The following is a 21,964-nucleotide window of genomic DNA, read 5'->3' as shown; positions in this document are numbered from 1 at the left end:
GGGAGGCGCCGGCGCAAGGTGGCCAGGCTGCAGCGCTAGTCGGGCTATCCTCTCATGTGCGCTAGCTGGAGAGGCGGTTGGATCGGAGGAAGAGATCACCCAGAGGCCGCGTGAGCAGACGAGCCGAGGCCAAAAGGCCCCCTGTCTCCAACTCCCTCATGGTCGTCCTCGATGACCCCGTCGTCAGCCGCATCTTCGTTGAGGCCAGATTCCACAACAGGGATATCAAGCTCACCATCCTCCGCCCGGCTCCACTCCTCGGCCACCTGCCCATGCACACCCGCCGCCACCTCTCTTCCTCTGCAACTTCGCCGCCGTGGACGACGCCGACGCTAGAGAGCCATCGAGGAGGCCTAGGTGAGCTAGGCCTTGGAGGAGATGGAGGCCAGTCAGGATGTGTCGTCCTTGGCACAGTCAAAGATGTGTCATGTCGTCCTCACCACAGTTGAGATGCGTTGCATCATCCTCGCTAATGTTGAGTCGCTGAGTCATCCCTTGCCGTTGAACCACATCTCGATTTACACACATGACGGCAAAATCCGATTTTTACTGGATTTTTGCAAATACTATATCCTTTTTAAAATGTATGACATCATTTTCAAAATGAAAAATGATTTTTTATGGGACGAAGGTAGCTTTCTACAGGAAAGAGTGAGGTGTTAGTTAGCTGCTGGTTTAGTTTGGTGCCGTCCAGGCTACGACACCGGATGTGGTGACACCTCCCCAAAGTAACCAACCGGTGACTGGCCGGCCACTAATGACACCCGACAACTCTCTATTGGTTTTCAATGCGAAAATACCCTTATTCTCGTATGCAGGTCTTTTAAGAGGCCCGCTTGGAAAAAATGAATTTTGCATGCGGGTTTCTTAACAAAGTAACGTGCAGACACATATACTTATGATCCGTCTATAAAATTATTTTCTTGTAGTAGTGTATGCATGTTCTTATTTTATTTTGCCTAGTGATATCACGCATGGAACTTCTAACTACTAGTAATCGGGAGTACTTCCTTAAAGTTAGAGCATGCTAAGAGTGATAAATATGAACAGACCCTAATTTAATTAATTTGCCACACCAGAGAGAGAGAGAGAGTCCCTATTAATTTCTATTAGCCGAACAAATAAATTTTGAACAAGGGAGAAGACGCATCTCTCTTGCATCAAATAATTTAACGTTATGAGCAAGCGCGTGATGCGCGTGGTCCGTTTTTCCTTTTTTTTGAGGTGCGCATGATCCACGCTGACGAAAACAGAACCGTTATATATAGCCGTAGGTCCAATCCTCACTAACTTGACTTAATTAATTGCAACAGTGTTTGATTATACAAACACAAATCTATGAATTATTACATGTCTCTCGACGAAATGCAGGAGGGCTTTAATTTATTAAAGCTAACTTACATGTTTGGCGTGTTTAGAGAAAAAAACACCCTACTTCACACTTCTGATCATTATCTAGCTATCTACTCTAACTGTTTTTTATAATAAATAACACCGTTGACTTTTGACATAACACTTGACCATTCATTCTATTAAAAAATTATATAAATACCATTTGTTTTGTTGTGTTATGTTGTATCATTAAATAAACCAGTACCATACCCGGGTCCTGGGAGGTTGAACATGAGATTGTCACTGCTTGCAGCCTCTTTATATATAGAAGGCTACTAGGGAAACATATCTTGTCCGAACGAGATACTTATGGCTTATTTAGAAAGCTTAAGATTCTTAGAAGGAGCTGGTTGATATATTATATTGATGTTATTGCTGACGTCTTTGCATATCATACCTGATATATTACTTTCCTTTTTTTTTTTGAAAACCTATATTGGCCGCGATTTTTTTTTTGTCTGGGACCACTGGACCACCCTTTGAAATTAAGAAGCTGCATGTGCTTGGATGCAAAACAATCAAATAAATCGTGGTTCTTTTCTTTGACTGACATATGGGCCGTTTCATTTGAATGATTTTTCTTTTAGAATTTTAATTATTTGTCTACAGAATTTCTAAAATCGCAAGTTTTTTTTTGGAAAAAAAACTTTCAAATGTAAGTATAGTATAGTTGTAATTAGACTATAGTTATGTTGTACCTATAGTGTAACTATATTTTAATTTCTATATAAGTTAGATATAAAGTTGTGCGTATTATTTTAATAGTTATATATAAGTTGTATTGCAGTTATAGTATACCTATAGTGGAATTATATTACAATTATACTATAGTTAGATTACTATAGTTAGATTTAAAAGTTTTCTCTTAAAAAACTTGTGGCGTTTTTTTAGTTAGTCCCTCTTTCTTAATTTTAAAGTAGTTGATATTCTTCTACTTTTTGCATGGACTATATTGTAGATTCATAGAAAATATTTATTTTTTGATCTCTTATATTCCTATTTAATTGGGCATGTATCCCAATTTATTTAATTTTTTATACGGATGAATATATATAGTTTATTTTGTTCCTTATTTTCTTTTAAAGAGACGCATAGGTATATATATTATTGCACGCTCTTTTCTTTTTATCGAACGGACTATCACCATCCCAAAATATATGTATCTATTATATTATTATAAAACAGCCTTGAAAGAAGGCACTACGTTCGCTGTGGGATTAGAAATTCCCACATTAATCAGAAAGAAAGAAAAGGAGAGTCAAACTAAAAATACAATTTAAAAATAACTAAAATTAGGATTTAAAAATAAGCACTATTGAATGAAGAGTCCTTATAAGAACACAATTCAAGATTAATTAATATTCGAAATAAAAAATAAAATAAAATCTGAAACTAGCAAAAAAGGAAAAGAAGAGTTCGAGTAGAAGTACAATTTACTTTCTTTTATCGAAGATTCTAGCAATTGATAATTTGATATCCTTTCGCAAATAATTGAAATGAGTAAACAGATGGAGGTCTTTCATAAAGAGAGCAATTTATATCCCCAATCCTATTTTACATGTAATTCGGAATTAAAATTTAGCAATGTTGAAAGGAGAGTCCATATAAAAACCCAATACGAGAATATTAAAATTTGGAATAAAAATAAAAAAATAGAAATTAGAAAAAAAAAAGAAAAGAAGAGTTCAAGTGGGAATACAATTTAAAATCAACAAGCAATATTGAAATAAGAGTACATATAATAAAATAAAATCAGAAATTAGACAAATTAAAAACAGAGTTCAAGTAGGAATACAATTTTGAAACAACTGAAATTAAAAATAAAAAAAATAAAAGAACACAATACAATATCAGTTAAAATTAGAAACAAAAATAAAATAAATTCCGAAATTAGAAAAAATGGAAAAGAAAAGTTCAAGTAGAAATACTCCCTCCATACTCGTAAAGAAAGTCGTTTTGGACAGTGACACGGTCTCCAAAACACAACTTTGACTTCTTGTTTCTATAAAAATATTTATTAAAAAGTGATATATTTATACTTTTATGAAAATACTTTTCAAGACAAATCTATTCATATAATTTTTACATTTCCAAACTCAACAACTTGAGAGTTATTCATGATTTATATTCCCAAGGTTTGACTTAAACATTGTCCTAAACGACTTCCTTTACGAGTATAGAGGGAGTACAATTTAAAAATAACTAAAATTGGAATTAAAATTAAGCAATATTGAAATAAGAGTCCGTATAAAAACCCAATACGAGATTATTAAAATTCGGAATACAAAATAAAAAAAATCAAAATTAGAAAAGAGAAAAGAAAAGAAGAGTTCAAGTAGGAATACAATTTAAAATTAACAAGAATTCGGAATTAAATGGAAACAATATTGAAATAAAAGTACATATAAGAACACAATACGAGATTAATTAAAATTCTCAATAAAAAATGAAATAAAATCTGAAATTAGACAAATTAAAAAGGAAGATCAAGTAGGAATACAATTATGAAACAACTGAAATTGAAAATAAAAAATAAACTCAAAAAACCATAAGATCCAATTTTTAAATGTTCGAGCTTCTTAAAAAATAAAAAATAAACCCCAAATCATGTTTGATTTTAAAATCTCAATGACAATAAAGAAGGAAGGCAACGGGTGAGCTGTAGAGGAATATAGTGACAAAGTCATCAACGTTTTAGCGGAACTTCTGGAATGTAAAAAAATGAACCTAATTATGTTCAATTTGTATAATACCAATAAAAATAAAGAGAAGAGGCAGTGGACGACTGTAGAGGAATATAATAGCAACATTTGACGGGACTTCTAGAAATTATAAAAACGAAACCCAACAGGACAATAAACTCTAAAAAACTATAAAATCCAATTTCTAAAGGTTCCAATGAGAATGAATAGGAACAGTAGTAGATCGAGCAAGCAAATAAAGAATGATAGGATAGAAATAAGGGGTAGTAACTGGTGCGACCTGTAAAAACTATAAAATTAGAAACACGAGGATGATAAGATTTTGTCTTTCAAAATCGTAAGACAACGAGATAACTATTTAATAAATTTTAAGTAAAATCATATTAAAAAATATATAATTTTATATGGGGTGCTAGCCACGTAATTGCGCGGGCCACCCCAGCACCCAGCTAGTTTTATAAGATACGCATTTTTTTTCCTCGTGTTATGACATGCATAACGTATCATGCATGGCGGCTTTGTCAGCCTGGCATCTCAGCATATAGATAAAATATTGAATCATGTCACTATTATAGTGGTGCACATGCGGCAGACATCTATCTATTATATTATTAAAACAACCTTGAAAGGAGGCACCACGTTCGCTGTGAAAGCTAGAAATTCTCACATTAATCGGAGAAAAAGAAAAGAAGAGTCCAAGTAGAAATACAATTCAAAAATAGCTGAAATTCGGAATTAAAAATAAGCAATATTGAAATATGTGTCCATATAAGAACCCAATACGAAATTAATCAAAATTCAAAATAAAAATAAAATAAAATCCGAAATTAGAAAATAAAAGGAGAGTCCAAGTAGGAATATAATTTAAAAATAACTGAAATTCGGAATTAAAAATAAGGAATATTGAGAGAAGAGTCCATATAAGAACCCAATACGAGATTAGTTAATATTCGGAATAAAAATAAAAATAAAATCTGAAATTAGCAAAAAGAAAAGGAGAGTTCAAGTATGAATACAATTTAAAATTAACTGAGATTCAGAATTAAAAATAAGCAATATTGAAAGAAGTGTCCATATAAGAACCCAAGACGAGATTAATCAAAATTTGAAATAAAAATAAAATAAAATCTGAAATTAGAAAATAAAAGGAGAGTCCAAGTAGGAATATAATTTAAAAATAACTGAAATTCGGAATTAAAAATAAGGAATATTGAGAGAAGAGTCCATATAAGAACCCAATACGAGATTAGTTAATATTCGGAATAAAAATAAAAATAAAATCCAAAATTAGAAAAAAGAAAATAAGAGTTCAAGTAGGAATATAATTTAAAATTAACTGAAATTCGCAATTAAAAATAAGCAATATTAAAAGAAGGATCCATATAAGAACCCAATATGAGATTAATTAAAATTCAAAATAAAGAAATAAAATAATATCCAAAATTAGAAAAATTAAAAGAGAGTTCAAGTAGGAATACAATTTTGAAACAACTAAAATTCAAAAATAAAAAATAAAAATATTAAAAGAACGCTATATGGTATTAAATAAAATTTTTAAAAAATAAATTCTAAAATTAGAAAAATAAAAAAATATTTCAATTAGGAATACAATTTATAAATAACTAAAATTGGTGATAAAAATAAAGACTATTGAAAAAAAAGACCATATAAAACATACGATGAGATAAATTAAGTAACAAGCCTATAAAAGAGTAGAGTGGTGGCGGTTGATACGACATATAAAAACTATTAGTAAAACACCAAATAGAATCTTGATGATGATTAAAAGGAGGGACGATAGGCAGGCCGTGAAGCAAATATGTAAGACGGTTGCCGGGAATTCTAGAAAGTGAAAAAAAAACCCCATTGATAATCATATTCGATTTTCAAAATCTCAATGATAATAAAAAAGAGAAGCAGCGGGCAGGATGTATAGGATTATAGTTCCAGAGCCACCGATGGTTGGCGGGACTTGTAGAAAATAAAAAATGAATTAAAACGATAGTTATGTTCGAATTTCAGAATCCCAATGACAATAAAGAGTAGGCGGCGGATGGGTCGTAGAGGAGTATAGTGGCATCATGTGACGTCACTTCTAAAAATTATAATTAAAAAATAAAACCCAACAAGACAATAAATTGTAAAAACTACAAGGTCCAATTTTTAAAGGTTCGGAACTTCTAAAAAGTAAAAAAAAACCAATGATAATCATGTATGATTTTAAAATCTCAATGATAATAAATAAGGGAGACAACGGGTGAGCCATAAAGGAGTACAATGGCAAAGCCGCTGACGGTTCGGCAGGACTTATAGAAAGTAAAAAATGAACTTGAACAATAATTATGTTCGATTTGTAAAATTCTAATGACAATAAAGAGAAAAGACAGTGGATGGGCTGTAAAGGAGTATAATGGCAGCGTTTGACGGGACTTCCAGAAATTATAAAAACGAAACCCAACGAGATAATAAACTCAAAAAACTATAAGATCCAATTTTTAAAGGTTTCAAGAAGAAGAAATAGAAATAGTGGTAGACCGAGCAAGTAAATAAAGAAGGATATGAAAAATATATGATTTTGTTTGGGTGCTAGCCGCGCAATTGTGCGGACCACCCAACTAGTTTCTATTTTATACCACGGAAATTTACAGTACAATTATTTTCCATTAGCCCGATTAACTTATACGTGGTGTGGCGAGTGGGGCTCAGCTCTATATCTATATATATACACACCAGAGTAGCAGACCAGCACACCCACATATATACACACGCACACACGCAGAAGTGATCCATCAAAATATCACAGATCAGAATAAAAAGTTAACTAAGCTTGTTGTGAGTTACGCGCGCTTAATTAGCTTAGACACAGCTAGAGGAGTAAGATCGAGTAAGAGATATATCGAGCTAGCTAGGCACAGAGCCATGGCGATGAGGTGGTGGCCGGTGCTGGTGGCGGCGGCGATGATGGCGACGGCGGCGGAGGGGTTCATCTCGGCGAAGACGTGGTCGGCCGTCCGGCGGGCGAACGACCGTGGCGGGCCGTTCGTGGGCTCGTCGTGCCCAACGCCTACGAGATGGATCCCGTCCTCAACTCCCCAAGCTTCACCCCTACCCCTACCCTCCCCTCCTACCTCGACATCCAAGGTAATTAACGACGTAATTAATTAACCTAGCTAGCTTCTAATTAATTTGCATCCATTAGAGCACCCGCAATGGTAAAATAAGGTGCTATCTATAAAACATGTACATCTCAGTAATAGACTAGATTAATAGTAAACCATCTCAATAGTATGTCTACATGGGTATCTATAGCTCTCTAATACATTGCCTCATTTTTCTCTATAGACTATCTCCAGGTTAGTAGATAGCTTTGCTCTCTCTCTTCATTTAATCTCTTCCATGAGGACACCCGCAATGGTTATCTATAAGCTATCTACAAGAGATTCATGTCAGCATATTTTCCTACTTGGAAGAGATTAAATGAAGAGAGAGAGCAAAGCTATCTACTAACCTGGAGATAGTCTATAGAGAAAAACGAGGCAATGGATTAGAGAGCTATAAATACCCATATAGACATACTATTGAGGTGGTTTACTATTAATCTAGCTAGTCTATTGCTAAGATGTACATGTTTTATAGAGAGCACCTTACTTTACCATTGTGGGTGCCCTTACTGCATATGCTAATTTCATGCAGCTATAGCCTCTTCATCAGTAAATTAATTGGACAGTTAGTTAAGGACGATGCATGCATGCGTGAAGCTAATTACAGCGTGCATGCGATAATATAATAACCTGAAAGTGGCATCACACTATCAGCGGATAATTAATGATCAAGATATATGTGTGACTTAATTAAGCTCACGTACATATGGCGAGAAAGAGATGTGCTACCTGAATAGTGAATGTTTGATACTGTGATCAGAAATTGAAATGGACGAGCGAACGTTTACCCAAGAAGAAAACTGATTAACACGACCAAAACGTTAATTAACACACACACACTAATGATTCATTTTTCCTTGTAATTAATTAAGGACGAAGGTTTCGCTTCGGTGCCATTGGGGGCCAAAACGTTGTCATGGTCATGACAGGGCTTAGCATGGTACGTACTACTATACACACATGACTGCAATTATGCTACTACCTATCAAAAGTAGCTCAACTAAAACTGTTGTAGATGTAATCTAGATGAATATAAACAATGCTAGAATGATTTACGTTAGAAAGTATTAATTATTAATCGATCGGTTTCCCTAATCGAATAATTAATTAATCTGCAAATTATGCATCATGCAGCTGAATGCTGGGCTGACGACCCAGCTGCTGCTGAGCCTGTTCAGGGTGAAGGGCATCGTGCACTGGGGCATCGCCGGCAACGCCGACGAGGGCCTCCAGATCGGCGACGTCACCATCCCGGAGCACTGGGCGCACCTCTCCCTCTGGAACTGGCAGCGCTACGGCGACGGCCCGGAGAACGAGCTGCCGCTCGAGGCCGCCGGCGACTACACCCGCGACCTCGGCTTCCTCAACTTCTCCGACTACACCGCCGCCGGCCCCTCCCCCAACGAGCTCAACAGCATCTGGTTCCAGCCCGAGGAGATCTTCCCCGTCTCCGGCAAGCCGGAGCAGCGCCAACACGCCTTCTGGGTCCCCGTCAGCTCCCGCTACTTCTCCCTCGCTGAGAAGCTAGAGGTACACACATATACTGAGCTCAACGAGATCACCGGCCTGGCTGGCGTGACCAGCGTTATTTGATCGCGTGTGGCAAGACAAAACTGTCACGCTCTCATTGTGTGTGGTGTGCATTAATGTTGTTTTGTAACGCCCATGGTTCAAAATTGTGTAACGAAATTTTGGTACACACATACATATACTGAGCTCGACGAGCTCATCGGTCTGGCTAGCGTGACCAGCGTTAGACAAAACTGTCATGCATTAATGTTGTTTTGTTATGTTCAGGGTTCAAAATTCCGTAATGAAATTTCGGTTCCGTCGGTTTTTGATATGATATTATTTCAACCGATTTTTTTTTCATTTTTTAAATTTGGAAATATTTTCTTCAAATTTGATTAAATATGTTCGAAAACTAAAGATTGAACCCTGGTCAGCCAGACAGGCTGGTGTGGTCAGAAGGTTCAAAATCTGAAAATAAGTTTATTTTGAAAAAAATTATTTTTAAAATTAAAAATTAAAAAAGTTCAAAAAAAAATCGGTTGGTTGTCTGACACACGCGCGGTGGTGGTGGTGCAGGGGATGGAGCTGCCGGCGTGCGTGAACGCGACGACGTGCCTGCCGCGGGCGCCGAGGGTGACGAGGGTGAGGAGGGGGTGCAGCGCCAACGTGTTCCTCGACAACGCCGCCTACCGTCAGTTCCTGCGGGCCAAGTTCGGGTGCACGCCGGTGGAGATGGAGAGCGCCGCCGTGGCGCTCGTGGCGCACCAGCACGCCGTCCCGTTCCTCACCATCCGCTCCCTCTCCGACCTCGCTGGCGGCGGCTCCTCGCTCGGCAACGAGGCCGGCGAGTTCCTCGCCATCGCCGCCCAGAACGCCGTCGACGTCATGCTCAACTTCGTCCCGCTCCTCGCCGACGGCGGCGCCGCGCACGACGCCGTGGCGGCGGACATGTGATCGAGCCACTGCTGCATGCAACTTCGACGACATGATCAACCGATTTGCAAATTAAACCCAACTTGTAACCGTACCGTTGTTAAGTGCTCTAGTTGCAGAGAAATAATTGACCGTGCCCACGTTTACGTGGCCTCGTCGCCGTGATTAATTTGCTCATTTGTACTTTGAAATTTTCAGCTTGGAATGCAGTACTACGTCTTTCACATTATTGAATTATGTTTCCAGAGAAAAATTTTGGCTGTCACCCACCCTGGTTGGTTTCAAGAACCCATGCATGCATCCTCACATCAAACAAACGATTTAATTTGCCAAATAAAAAATAGGATTTGCTAAAAAGATTTTGTATAACTATGTATAACTTTCACATAATTTTGGAATGTTAGATTTGTTCCGAGATTCGTCCAAGCAAGGAAGGAAAAAAATTCATAGCATAGACATACAAATGAGGGGATTCAATCCCACGGCCTCCCTTGAAGTGTCTCTAAAAGCTATATGTACAAATTATATTGTTTGTAGTTATGTAATTACACTAAATTATAATAAATTTATATTTAAGAAAAAAATATTGATAGATATATAGATAGTCCACAAACAAATAACACCTAATTAAAAAAAAATTACCGATGTACAAGTGTGACAATTACTCTATCTGCTTTTAAATGTATGGTGCTATATATATGATTTTTTGAACATGATATTTGATATTTGTGTTATTTAAAAAATATTAGTGTAAATATATAAAATATAAGTTATGATTAAAAACGTTTAATATGATAAAATAAGGCAACAAAGTAAATGACATTTACGTATTTTTTTAATAAGATGGATGATCTTTAAAAAAAATAGCGAAGTTAGTATAATTAAATTAAGCTGGATTACAAAGATCTTTGAACTAAGATTGCATAACAAGATGATAATTAATTAACTGGTTTCCGCATCAATTATATCCCAACCAACTCTCGCTAGCGCTGATTTTGTGATGTGATGTCTCTCTTGTCTCCATTTGGCATGTTCTCATCCGGCCATCCCTAATGTTTCGGGTGACAATTACAGCGTTAATTTGAAACCTACCCCCCATGGAAATATCACACATAGTCATATCGACTCTAATAATAGTAGACAACTTAAAACTTCATTTCTTAATTTCGAAAACCATGTGATTAACATAACATAATCCTCTGGATTAATAAATCTTCCAACTTGTAAGATAGCTATAGAGTCATATATTGACTTCCATGAAACAGCCACGGCGAGACCCTCCGAAACGTTCCTTTCCGACGCGGCGGCGACCGTCTCCCTCCACGCGTCAGGCGGCCGCGCTGCCGGCCGCTGCCGCCCCGGTCTCCTCTCCCGCCATAATTTAAACCCCAAGGAGACGAAATCCCGGTCCTACCCCTGCTCGAGTAGGCATGACTACTCGGAGCTCGAGGGGGCAGTTCAGTCTTTGCGCGTCACCTCGCCTCCACGACCCTCGAGACAAAACCTTCCCATGGGTTTGTGTGTGAAGTGCTCGTCAGACATGGCGGGGCCGACGCCGACGTACTCGTCGGTGGTGGCGCACACAGCGGCGTTCCTCGCGGAGCTCATCGCCGACCCGCTCCTCCGGCGACACCTGCTCTCCGCCGCCGCGGCGGCGGGCGGCGTGGGGCGGAAGCAGCGGCAGCACCCGGCGGCGACGCTGCAGGCGCTGTCGCTCGTGTCGGACGCGCTCGACACCGCCGCGTCCGCGCCGCCGTCGCTGTCCTCCCTCCGCGCCGCCGAGCGGCTGCTGCTGTCGCTCCCCGTCGCGACCCCTTTGTCGTGCCTCCTCCTCGCGCTCGCGTCCGCCTCGCGCCGCCGCGGCGGGGCGGCGGCGGCGGCGGCGGCCGCGGTGCTGGACCTCTTCGCGCTCGACCCGGCGCTCGCGCGGCACGAGCTCGCGCCGGCGGCCTTCGAGGCGCTCTTCGCGCCGCGCCTCCTCCCCGTCATGCGCCACTTCGCCGCGCGCCGCGCGTCCACCGCCGCCGCCGCGGCGGAGGCGGCGTCCCATCGCGGCGAGGACGGGTCCGTGGAGACCGCCGCGATGTCGGCGATGAGGGTTCTCTCCCTGATGAGCGGCGCCCAGGCGCAGGAGATGAGGGACCTGGAGCGCGAGTACGAGAAGGTGCTCGACGCGAACTGCATAGCGTACGCGCTCTACCTAAAGAAGATCCTTGAAACCGGCGACGCGGCGAAGGAGACGTACTCCCCGCCGCCACCGCCTCCAGAGCTCGTATTCGGCGTCGGAGACGACGACCAGGACGGCGACGTCGACGACGAGACCACGGCGGAGACCGACGAGACCGTCAGCTCGCAGAACGACGTACGGTACAACGTAATGCTACGAACACAAACCTATCCCATCAGCGTGCTCGGCTCGACGGTGTCGACACCATGGTGACGTCATGTTCCGGTGATCTTTTGCAGCCGATCTGGGCGGACGCCGACGAGGCGGCCGACCTGTACCCGCGGCAGGGCAGCGGCAAGGGGTGGAGGGAGCTGATGCGGCCGCCGAGCCTGTACCCGCAGCGCGTGCCGCCGCACCTCATAGTGCAGCAGCAGCAGTCGTCGCCGTCGCCGACCGGCAGAGGAAGCCCGGTGGCGAGGCTGCGCGCCGGGCACTCGCCGGCGACGCCTTCTTCCGACGTCAGCATGGAGGACTCCCCCTCCTCCTCCGAGCTCCTCGCCGGCAGAGAGGTCAGTGCTCTGAATTAGTCTTGGTGCAACTCGTTTAATATGTAATCTAGGACGCTAAGAAAGCTAAGATTAGCATCATATCTCACTCCATTTGTTAATTAGAGAAGATGCAGGCGATGTTTTCATAAACAAATAGAGTTGTTTTAAAATACAAAGTTGAACAGATCATAGCTGAGGTTTCAATGTTGCTGTCTCGTCTCCTAGGAAAAGCACACGGCCTCGCCGCTGTCACGGCCTGCAGGCAGAGCGCGTCCACGCGGCGAGGAAGACGACGACGACGACGTCGCCGCCATGCTCTCTCCGGAGCACGCGAGGTAAGCTAGCTGGCGTCCTCGCGCTCGCCTCCAAAGCAACACCGTTCCCGATGTGATGATGGCGACGCCGCGGCGGCGGCGGATTATTCTTAATGCAGTTCTGTGATGGGCGGCGACGGCGGCGGCGACGTGGCGCGGCGGCCGGTGGTGGCGACGCCCAAGGACTTCGTGTGCCCGATCACGAGCCAGGTGTTCGACGACCCCGTCACGCTCGAGACCGGGCAGACGTACGAGCGCCGCGCCATCCAGGAGTGGCTCGACCGCGGCAACGCCACCTGCCCCATCACGCGCCACCGCCTCCACGGCGCCCACCTCCCCAGCACCAACTACGTCCTCAAGCGCCTCATCGCCGCCTGGCGCGACCAGAACCCCGCCGCCTCCTCCTCCGCGCCCACGCCGCCGCCGCCGGCGACGACGACGATGGATAGCCCCGCCGCCGCGGCCCCGTTCAAGATCAGCTCGCCGTCGCCGGACGCCACCGTGAGCCAGGCCAGCGCGCCGTCGCCGACCAGCGTCATCGCGCAGGCGTCCCTCGACAGCGCAGTCGGCGAGCTCCGCGCCGCGGTGTCCTGCCTCTGCACGTCGGAGGAGCTCGCCGACTCGGAGAGGTCGGTGCTCCGGATCGAGCGGCTATGGCGCGAGGCCGCCGGTGCCGAGCACGTCGTCCTCGCCGCGCTCGCCAAGCCCGCCGTCGTCAACGGCTTCGTGGAGATCCTCTTCAACTCCGTGAGCGCGCAGGTGCTCCAGGTGGCCGTCTTCCTCCTCGCCGAGCTCGCCTCCCGCGACGACGCCGTCGTGCAGACGCTGACGAGGGTGGACTCCGACGTGGACTGCCTCGTCGCGCTCTTCAAGAAGGGCCTCGTCGAGGCCGTCTCGCTCATCCACCTCCTCTCCCCCTCGCCGGAGCAGCTTGTCGAGATGGACATGGCCGACGCGCTGGTCGCCACCATCCGGCGAGGCGGCGGCGACGACGACGGCGGCGCGGTGGTCAAGATGTGCGTCAAGCCGAAGGCCGCGTCGGTGATCCTCCTGAGTCAGATCCTCGTCGAAGGCGGCCGGGACAGCTCGTCGCCGGCGGTGGCCAAGTCCGCCCTGGTCTCCGAGAGGTTCATCAGGAGCGTGGCGGCGAGCTTGGAAGCCGAGCAGGTGGAGGAGAGGGTCGCCGCCGTGAGGATCCTACTGCGGTGCGTCGCCGAGGACGGCCATTGCCGGAGCAGCATCGTCGAGAACTCGGCCCTCGCCGCCGTCCTCGACGCGTTCCACGTCGTCGGCGACGCCGACAAGTTCGACATCGTGCGGCTCCTCTCCGAACTGCTCAAGCTCAAACGGTAACCCCAAAGCTCCTCCATTTTACGGTCCTTAAAAAAAAAATCTCGAGTACCCTACTACTTAGAGGCAGGGTTTACAAAACCGTACGATCATCACACAATTATCATGTGTGATAACATTCTCAGTTTTTAAATCACGGTAAACCTCGCGGTAACCGTACAGTTACCTCGATAACCGCCTTTTCTGTGGAGTGGTGGTAACCACATTCAAAACGGTTTGATGAACACCACCTAGAGGTAGTAAACTTTACATTCAAAAATATATGGTATCTTCAGATATCCTCTTAAGAATGACAAAATTATCCACATCTAAAACAAAATCTCAACTTATTTTTCAGGCGATCAGCTGCTGATCGTCTTCTTCGGACGATCAAGGAGGCGAGCTCCTTCAGCATGATGCACACGCTTCTCGTGTACCTGCAATCCACGACACCGGAGCAGAGCCCTGTCGTTGCAGGGCTACTTCTTCAGCTAGATCTCCTAGTAAAAACAACTTTTTCTCGCAACATTTCTTCAGATTTGTCAAAAAAAATCTCATGTTTGATGGCGAGATCAATGCGCAAATGGTTTGTCAGGTGGAGCCGAGGAAGATCAGCATGTACAGGGAGGAAGCAGTGGACAGCCTCATCCAGTGCCTCAAGAACTCGGATTACCCGAGAAGCCAGCTGCTCGCCGCCGAGACTATCATGAATCTCTCCGGCAAGTTCTCCTCGTCGGGCCGGCCACTCTCACGCTCATCGCTGCTTAAGCTTGCCAGGGTGAAAGAGAGGCACCGGCCGTCGCACGATCTCAGCATTTCTCGCGGCGCCGGCGAGGACGAAATGGTAGTATTGGGAAACTATTTTGGTCACTAAAGGGGAATGTCTCCTCAGTTCGCTTAAAAACCATCTTATGGTTATGAAAAATTCTTTAAAAAATTTGAAAACACTCATGCAACATGTCTATAAAATTTTAGGTCCAAACTCAACTCACACGTCGAGATATAAAAAAAAATACAAATTCAGTGTGAATAATAGTATATTGTTTACATGTGAATTTGTCTCTTTTTTTTCACGATGAGCAGGTCGAATTTGAACTTAATTTTTGGTGAACTGATAGATATCACCGTACTTTACATTGCCAATTTTCAGAAGTTTTCTCTATAAAAAAACCTGCTGGATTTCATACATCGAGTTCACTTGCGATGTTTTTTTTTTTTTTTGTAGGAGGAAGAGAAGGCGGCGGCGGAGTGGGAGAGGAAGGCGGCGTACGCGCTGGTCAGCCATGAGTTCGGGCTGGTGTTCGAGGCGCTGTCGGGGTGCCTCGCGGCGGCCAAGAACGGCGAGCTGTTCACGGCGAGCCTCGTGTCGGCGGCATGGCTGGTCCGCATGCTCCCCCTCCTCCCCGACACCGGCGTGCTCGGCGCCGCCAGGGTGTGCCTGCTCCGGCAGCTCGTGCTCGTCCTCCGGTCAGGCAAGCACGGCAGCGACAGGGCCCTCGCCATGGTGGCCCTCAGGAGCTTCATGAACGATCGCGGTTGGTCACACCGTCCATTACCAATCTTGCCACAAGAATTTCAGAAGAGAGAGAGAGAGAGAGAGAGAGAGAACTCTGAATTTTTTGTTATTTTTTGGTTCAGAAAGAAAGAATCTCTGAACATTTTTATCCTAACATTGTGAAATTTCAGAGGGGATGCACGAGATCACGACGTACATCAAGGACGTGCTCAGGACGCTCAGGGAGCTGAAGAAATCGTCCGGCCTCGCGTTCGAGATGCTCAAGCTGCTGTCAGATGGACAAGAATCCAGCATTGTAATTGCATTTTTCTCAGCTGTTCTTGCAGCGAATCTGAAATTCCGGTTTTTACTGAACATTTCTGTTCTTTTTGTTCCAGGATATGTGGAATCACAAGGAGCTCAATCACGCAGACTGCAGCTCGAATGGTGAGGTCACATCGATCGCCTACTTCAAGGGCTACATCTTCTCCGGCCACTCTGATGGAACACTAAAGGTTTAATTCTCTCTTTCAAAATTCCGAAATTTTTTTCCTGAGATCATAACATTGTAGTTTCAGTTTTAGAAATCTGTGGAATTTAAATGTTCAGGTCTGGGAGGGAAGTGAGAATATCCTTCGCCTAGTCCATGAATCCCAAGAACACACGAAAGCAATCACCAGCTTAGCAGTGCTACACTCAGAGGAGAAACTGTTCAGTGGATCACTGGATAGAACTATCAGAGTATGTCTAAATTTTCTTGGCAAAATCATGAAACAAAAAAGATCGCACAAAATTTCAGAAATTTAACATGTTCATCTCTGCTGAACACCTGATCACCAGGTGTGGCAGCTCCGAGACGCCCTCCGGTGCGTCGAGGTCCACGACGCCAAGGACCCGGTTCAGAGCCTCGCCGTCGCCGCCGCCATGGCCTGCTTCGCGCCGCAGGGCTCCGGCGTCAAGGTGATCGATCGCCGATCACATCATCCGGCGAGGCGCTTCCATGGATGGCCACCTAACTTGGTCTGTGTTTTGCAGGTGCTAAGCTGGAACAATGGTGGCGGCGCCAAGGTCCTGAACGCGAGCAAGGTGGTGAGATCCATGGCGCTGGTGCACGGGAAGCTCTTCTGCGGCTGCAACGACGGCGGCGTGCAGGAGATCGACCTGGCGAGCGGGACGATCGGCGTGATCCAGCAAGGGAGCAAGAGGATCATCGGCAAGGCCAGCCCGATCTACTCTCTGCATCTTCACGGCGACCTCCTCTACACCGGCAGCACCTCGCTCGACGGCGCATCAGTCAAGGTACCAATAAAAAAGCAAAAATGAAAAACTCGGAAAGCTTGATAAAGTTTTGACAGTTTGAAACATGCCAAAGTTCGAACTCAAATCATATAACTCTCAACTGAAAATGTGTACTTCATACAAAACAGTCGACTCTATCATACAACTTTCAACTCTGGAAACATTTATGTGAAGAGTAATTTTACCATCCTAGAGGTACTATGTTTTCTTCTGTAAAATTTGATACATCTAGATACTAATTATTTCAAGGTACCAAAATTTTTAGTGTAAAATTTAGGTACCTCAAGGTACTTTTTCAAGAACTTTAAAATTCCTCTTATCTGAAAGTACGTGCTGAGAACACAACTGCGCTAAATATAGCAATTTCGACTTGAAACTCTCCGAAAAAAAATGTCATTCCTATAGAAGACCAAAACTATGAAATATGTCGAGGCTCCGTTTGAAACACAGCAAAGTTTGACGAAATTTCAATCAGAACTGAACTGTACCCTGTGAAATTCATGCACACAGTCGATGTATTAGTGTGGTTTCTGGTCTAGGCATGTGGTGATGATGAAATAGGATGTGAATTTTGTTCTCTTTTTTCTGGGTGCAGATATGGAGCAGCTCGAACTACAGCCTGGTCGGGACGATACCGTCGTCGGTGGAGGTGAGGTCGCTGGTGGTGAGCTCGGACCTGGTGTACCTCGGCTCCAGGAATGGCGTCGTGGAGATCTGGTCGAGGGAGAAGCTGACCAGGATCGGCGCTCTCCAGGCCGGCGGCGGCGGCGGCAGCGGCCGGGTCCAGTGCATGGCCGTCGACGCCGACGGCGATGTCATCGTCGTCGGGACATCGGACGGCAGAATTCAGGTTTGGAAAAGAAAATGCATTTTTTTTTCTTCTTCTGTTTCTTGGTTAAGGAATTGTAGAGAGCAGAGCTGGTTGAGAATGATGAGATTTGTTTGTGGTACTCACATTGGGCTTGTCTTGGTTTTGCAGGCTTGGGGATTGACTTGATCGGATTGTTGAGATTATTGTGGAGAAAAGGATTGTTGAGATTATTTTGGACAAAAAAGGATTGTTCAGATTAATGGACATTGGAGGGAGATTAAGGAATAATTAAGTTGGGGGTATTCCTTGTGGTGAATAAAGTGAGAAGATAGAGATGATATGCTTGTAATTTGATTTAATTTTGTTGGCACGCTTTTGCATGACCTGCAATGTGTACATATTGATCATGTCCATACTGAATTACTCATTTCTTCCCTAGCAAAAACAGAAAAAAGAAGTGGCTGGCTTTGTATTCATATACTCCTACTTGATATTAATAGAAGAAAAGAGCTTTTATACCATCTTGAGAATTTACAACAGTTTACTTACTGTTACTGGCACTTTCGAATGGACGCCATTATCACTATCTTGAGAATTTACAACAGTTTTCTTTAGGTGTTGAGATGATGAAATCAGAAAAGAAGAGAAAGCGATTTTTAGAGGAAATTTTCGTTTCAGAGTTTGCTCCTGCTCTCGCCATTCTTCTCCGGCCTCGCCCGAGTAGAGGTCATCCACTGCCTCCCTATCGCCACCAGCTCGCCGGACGCCTTCCTCCGCACCTCCACCACGGCGGCCGTCAGCTTCCCCTTCCGGTGCGCCACCCTCCCATCCATCTCCACCTCCTCCTGCGCGCGCAATCATCATTCGCCGGAGAAGAGCGGGTTAATGGCGGCTGGCCGATTCACAGGAGAAGAGAGCAAGATGAAGATGATGATCCATGGAGGAACCGTACGCCGTGCGCGGCCGGGGAGAAGAAGGACATGGCCTGGCTGATGGTGAACCTGTGCACGCCGTCCGCCGTGTACACCACCGCCGCGCACAGGTTGTCCACCGCCGCCGCCATCGCCCCGGCGTGCCACCTCCCGTCCGCGTCCTGCGCCGCCGCCGCCACCGCCGCAGCAGCAGAAACCAAGAACAAGCAGGTGAGACCGAATCGGAGTGCGAACGAACACGGCGTGGCGACCGACATGGCCGCCGGGAAAGGAAGGAGGACGCACGTACGGCGACGGCGGCGGGGACGCAGAAGGAGCAGACGAGGCGGCCGGGCTCGGCGAGGGAGACGCGGAACCCGGGCATCACCACCGTGTTGAACGCGTCGCCGCAGCCTTCCTCTCTGCTCCTCGCCAGCGAGTCCCGGGGGTTCTCCAGCCACCTCCTCGCCACGGCGGCCAGCCGCAGCGCCGCCGCCGCCGCCGCCGGCGACTCGCCGTCCATGTCGCCGCCCTTGCTAATGCTAGCTTGACTGCCTCACTGGCTCACTCTCCGAGCAAAGCTCTTCTTCATCTCCTCCATGATGAGAAGCTTCGTGTATTTTGCACGATGGCTTCCCTTTCAGATAGGATAGGATTTTGCTAATATCGATTGCAATTTTAAATTTATTTATGATCACGTTGCCGTCGTCCTTTCACGACGACGAGGAGTCCAGGAGTAATTTAGATGTTTTTAAAGTTAGTGGTTGAGGCTTTTAGAACATAGAACCTGTCCAGCTGTCCCCTTTCACAATCACAGAAAGAATCTTATTTTTTTTGGACAATTCACATTGGCAACATGGATCTCTCTAGTTCTCTATACCCTTTCAATTAAGTTAAAATTCAGTATGTTTCAGGATACAAAAAATGAGAGAGATTTTTCTTGCAACACACAAAAGTTACAATCACCTCGATGGTTGCTAAGGTGAGCAATAGATGAACTGAAGAACTCCATTGGGAGCTAGGTAGGCATACCTGGTTCAGAGTCACAGCTTGCTGCTAGCTTGATCCTTCTTTGGCCTGGTGGTCGACATCCACTGCCGGCCGATCGCCACCAGCTCGCCGGAATCCTTCTTCCGGATCTCCACCGTCACCGCCGTCATCTTCCCTTTCTGCTCCACCACCCTGCCGTCCAGCTCAACTTCCTCCTGCAGTACAGAGTTCAGGGAGGTTTTGCATCAGGCTGTGTTTAGTTCATGCTAAAATAGAAAGTTTGATTGAAGTTGGAACGATGTGACGGAAAAGTTAGAAGTTTGTGTGTGTAGGAAAGTTTTGATGTGATGGAAAAATTGGAAGTTTGAAGAAAAAGTTAGGAACTAAACCAGGCCTCAGTCACAATTCAGTCTCTTTTTCAAGGTTTGTTCAACCTTTCAGAAGCTAATGGAATGATGTTGCTCTGTTGAAGTTTCCGAAAATGAGAATAGCAGCGAGCATGATTCGAAAAGTACTTTCTTCAGTGGAATTAATTTGACGAGTACAAATTGGATCGTAACAGAGAAGCGTCTGGACACAGGAGATGCCTGGTTTGGGCTCTAGCTAGAATATGTTCTTAAAGCACAATGTGCTGCAACCGAAAATGTTCCGGACTAAACTTTTTGGAAAAATCTGGTTTCATTGACACTGAAAGATAACAACTTATCTTTACACGACTTGAATTCAGGTCTATAAACTTAGAATACATAATCAGAATATAGTTTTATCTATAAATTGAACTGCTGATCTTTCGGTGCCACTGAATCAAATTTTGCTGTTTTGACTACTACAGTATCACCGTATCATGGTTGCTTCTGGGAATTCTGATTCTGGTGCATCTTAGCTAAAAAAGGCTTAGAGGGGCTTGTACTAGAAACAACCAAGCAACCCAAGTTGAATTGACAGAAATGAATGATAACCTTGCAATCTTCAATTCTTGATCATGAAAGAGCTTGCCTAACTAGTCCAAGAAGTAATTGTTCATAAAAGTCTCCAGAGAAGCACAACTATGCTTTACATTGCAGTATTGCACATTGTATGTAAATAAAATAGTTTTTTTTGTGTGTGCATTAAATAAAGATAGTTATAAAACGAAATTCTTGGCGCTAAAAAAAATCAGCTTTCCTGTTAATGTAGGTTCCTTAACACAAAGGCAAACTATAAATCTTATTATTCAGAATATAATCATACTTGTTCCAGCATGACCAAGCCGATAATCTAATTTACTTGTTACTTTTTGTAGTGCTTGAAAAAAGAAATACGAAGAGTCAACCATTGATCGATTGATTGTGATCGTGTTGTGTCGTGCTAACCTAAACTATTCGCTGTTCTGTTCTGTTCTATTATTTTTTTTTTCTCCTCTATTGGCGTCTTGGGACAAGAAATTGCTAGGAAAAAAATGGCAATGGGGGGAGTAGGTTGGTTTACGGACATGGAGCTTGGCCGGCGAGAAGTAGGAGATGTCGTAGTGGACGGAGACCTTGATGATGCCCTCCACCGACATGATCGCCGCTGCGCACACGTCGTCCGCCGCCGCCGCGATCGCCCCCGGGTGCCAGTTCCCCTCCGCGTCCTGCCGCCGCCGCGCCGATGTCAAAATCAAAACCAAATCAAATCAAATCAAGAAAACGCCGGCGAGAGCGGAGGGACGCGCGTCGGCGGCGCGCGGCGGAAGCAGAGGGCGGCGCCGTGGGGTGGAGATGGGATGCGGCGCGTACCGTGAGCTCGGCGGTCACGCGGAGCGAGCAGACGGCGCGGCCGGCCTCGGCGAGGGAGACGCGCGCGCCGGCGAGGGGCAGCGCGTTGAAGGCGCGGCGGTCGGAGCCGTCGAAGGCGACGCCGGCTTCCTCCAGCCACCTCCGGGCACCGGCGGCCATCCACGCCGGGGCCGGCGGCGCCGCCGCAGCGCTGCCGCCCATGCGGGCGCGCGACTGGTTTTCGCCGGCGTGCGGCGGGCGGCGGGTGGACGGGTTTGACTAGCTCAGGAAGATGACCCCGTCCGTCTGGCACATATATGTGTGAAAGACATTTTCTTTTCATTCTTCTATTGAAACCTCACATACAAACTGCAAAGACTCTTGTGTTAAAAACACATTATTTTTTTTGGAGAACTTCTCTAAAAGTTTTTAGATATAACTACTGTTATATAATGAAAATAGTGTAATTACAATACAACTCAAAAGTATTATACGTGATTAGATTATAACTCAATGGTGGGGCACGTGAAAGGCACATTACGTGTCACGGATTCGAGTCCAGCCTCCCGCACAACGCTTACGACGCATTTGGTTGGGGGAAATAGTTACATTGGAATGTGAGTTTGAGGGGTGGGGACTGTTAAGTCTATTGTTTCGTTGATAA

The 21,964-nt window shown here is 45.0% G+C and overlaps 3 protein-coding genes and 1 pseudogene across 3 annotated transcripts; 2 read left to right on the top strand and 2 right to left on the bottom strand.

Annotated features, from left to right (window-relative positions):
* Nucleotides 1–6,847: 6,847 nt before the first annotated feature.
* LOC4325883 (bark storage protein A-like) lies at nucleotides 6,848–9,945 on the top strand (annotated as a pseudogene).
* Nucleotides 9,946–11,240: 1,295 nt separating this feature from the next.
* LOC4325882 (putative E3 ubiquitin-protein ligase LIN) lies at nucleotides 11,241–19,713 on the top strand. Its single transcript, XM_015766227.3, has 14 exons — nucleotides 11,241–12,074; nucleotides 12,167–12,436; nucleotides 12,641–12,750; nucleotides 12,849–14,078; nucleotides 14,417–14,561; nucleotides 14,654–14,902; nucleotides 15,284–15,593; nucleotides 15,745–15,869; nucleotides 15,952–16,068; nucleotides 16,163–16,294; nucleotides 16,394–16,513; nucleotides 16,589–16,852; nucleotides 17,448–17,702; nucleotides 17,832–19,713. Exons 1-14 carry the CDS (start codon nucleotides 11,241–11,243, stop codon nucleotides 17,847–17,849), a joined length of 4,179 nt encoding a protein of 1,392 aa, XP_015621713.2. The 3' UTR covers nucleotides 17,850–19,713.
* Nucleotides 18,157–19,204, bottom strand: LOC136351084 (uncharacterized). Its single transcript, XM_015766230.3, has 3 exons — nucleotides 18,885–19,204; nucleotides 18,616–18,756; nucleotides 18,157–18,508 (listed from the first exon to the last, which is right to left on the bottom strand). The coding sequence occupies exons 1-3, from the start codon at nucleotides 19,095–19,097 to the stop codon at nucleotides 18,338–18,340; spliced, it is 525 nt and encodes a 174-aa protein (XP_015621716.1). The 5' UTR covers nucleotides 19,098–19,204; the 3' UTR covers nucleotides 18,157–18,337.
* Nucleotides 19,423–21,586, bottom strand: LOC4325880 (uncharacterized). Its single transcript, XM_015766231.3, has 3 exons — nucleotides 21,322–21,586; nucleotides 21,036–21,176; nucleotides 19,423–19,779 (listed from the first exon to the last, which is right to left on the bottom strand). The coding sequence occupies exons 1-3, from the start codon at nucleotides 21,520–21,522 to the stop codon at nucleotides 19,618–19,620; spliced, it is 504 nt and encodes a 167-aa protein (XP_015621717.1). The 5' UTR covers nucleotides 21,523–21,586; the 3' UTR covers nucleotides 19,423–19,617.
* Nucleotides 21,587–21,964: the final 378 nt, after the last annotated feature.

This window comes from Oryza sativa, chromosome 1 (assembly GCF_034140825.1).
Source record: "Oryza sativa Japonica Group chromosome 1, ASM3414082v1".
NCBI lineage: Eukaryota > Viridiplantae > Streptophyta > Magnoliopsida > Poales > Poaceae > Oryza > Oryza sativa.
This window is presented reverse-complemented; position numbering and strand designations above follow the sequence as displayed.

Bases quoted from the DNA above. Each gene is read 5' to 3' on its own strand.
- LOC136351084 (XM_015766230.3), bottom strand. From the start codon at position 19,097: ATGGACGGCGAGTCGCCGGCGGCGGCGGCGGCGGCGCTGCGGCTGGCC. The intron at 18,757-18,884 runs GTACGTGCGTCC...GCGGCGGCGCAG, and splicing joins GCGTCCCCGCCGCCGTCGCC to GACGCGGACGGGAGGTGGCA. The intron at 18,509-18,615 runs GTACGGTTCCTC...TTGCGCGCGCAG, and splicing joins TCTCCCCGGCCGCGCACGGC to GAGGAGGTGGAGATGGATGG.
- LOC4325880 (XM_015766231.3), bottom strand. From the start codon at position 21,522: ATGGGCGGCAGCGCTGCGGCGGCGCCGCCGGCCCCGGCGTGGATGGCC. The intron at 21,177-21,321 runs GTACGCGCCGCA...CGGCGGCGGCAG, and splicing joins GCGTGACCGCCGAGCTCACG to GACGCGGAGGGGAACTGGCA. The intron at 19,780-21,035 runs GTCCGTAAACCA...TCTGTACTGCAG, and splicing joins TCTCGCCGGCCAAGCTCCAT to GAGGAAGTTGAGCTGGACGG.
- LOC4325882 (XM_015766227.3), top strand. From the start codon at position 11,241: ATGGCGGGGCCGACGCCGACGTACTCGTCGGTGGTGGCGCACACAGCG. The intron at 14,079-14,416 runs GTAACCCCAAAG...CTTATTTTTCAG, and splicing joins GAACTGCTCAAGCTCAAACG to GCGATCAGCTGCTGATCGTC. The intron at 15,594-15,744 runs GTTGGTCACACC...GTGAAATTTCAG, and splicing joins GAGCTTCATGAACGATCGCG to AGGGGATGCACGAGATCACG.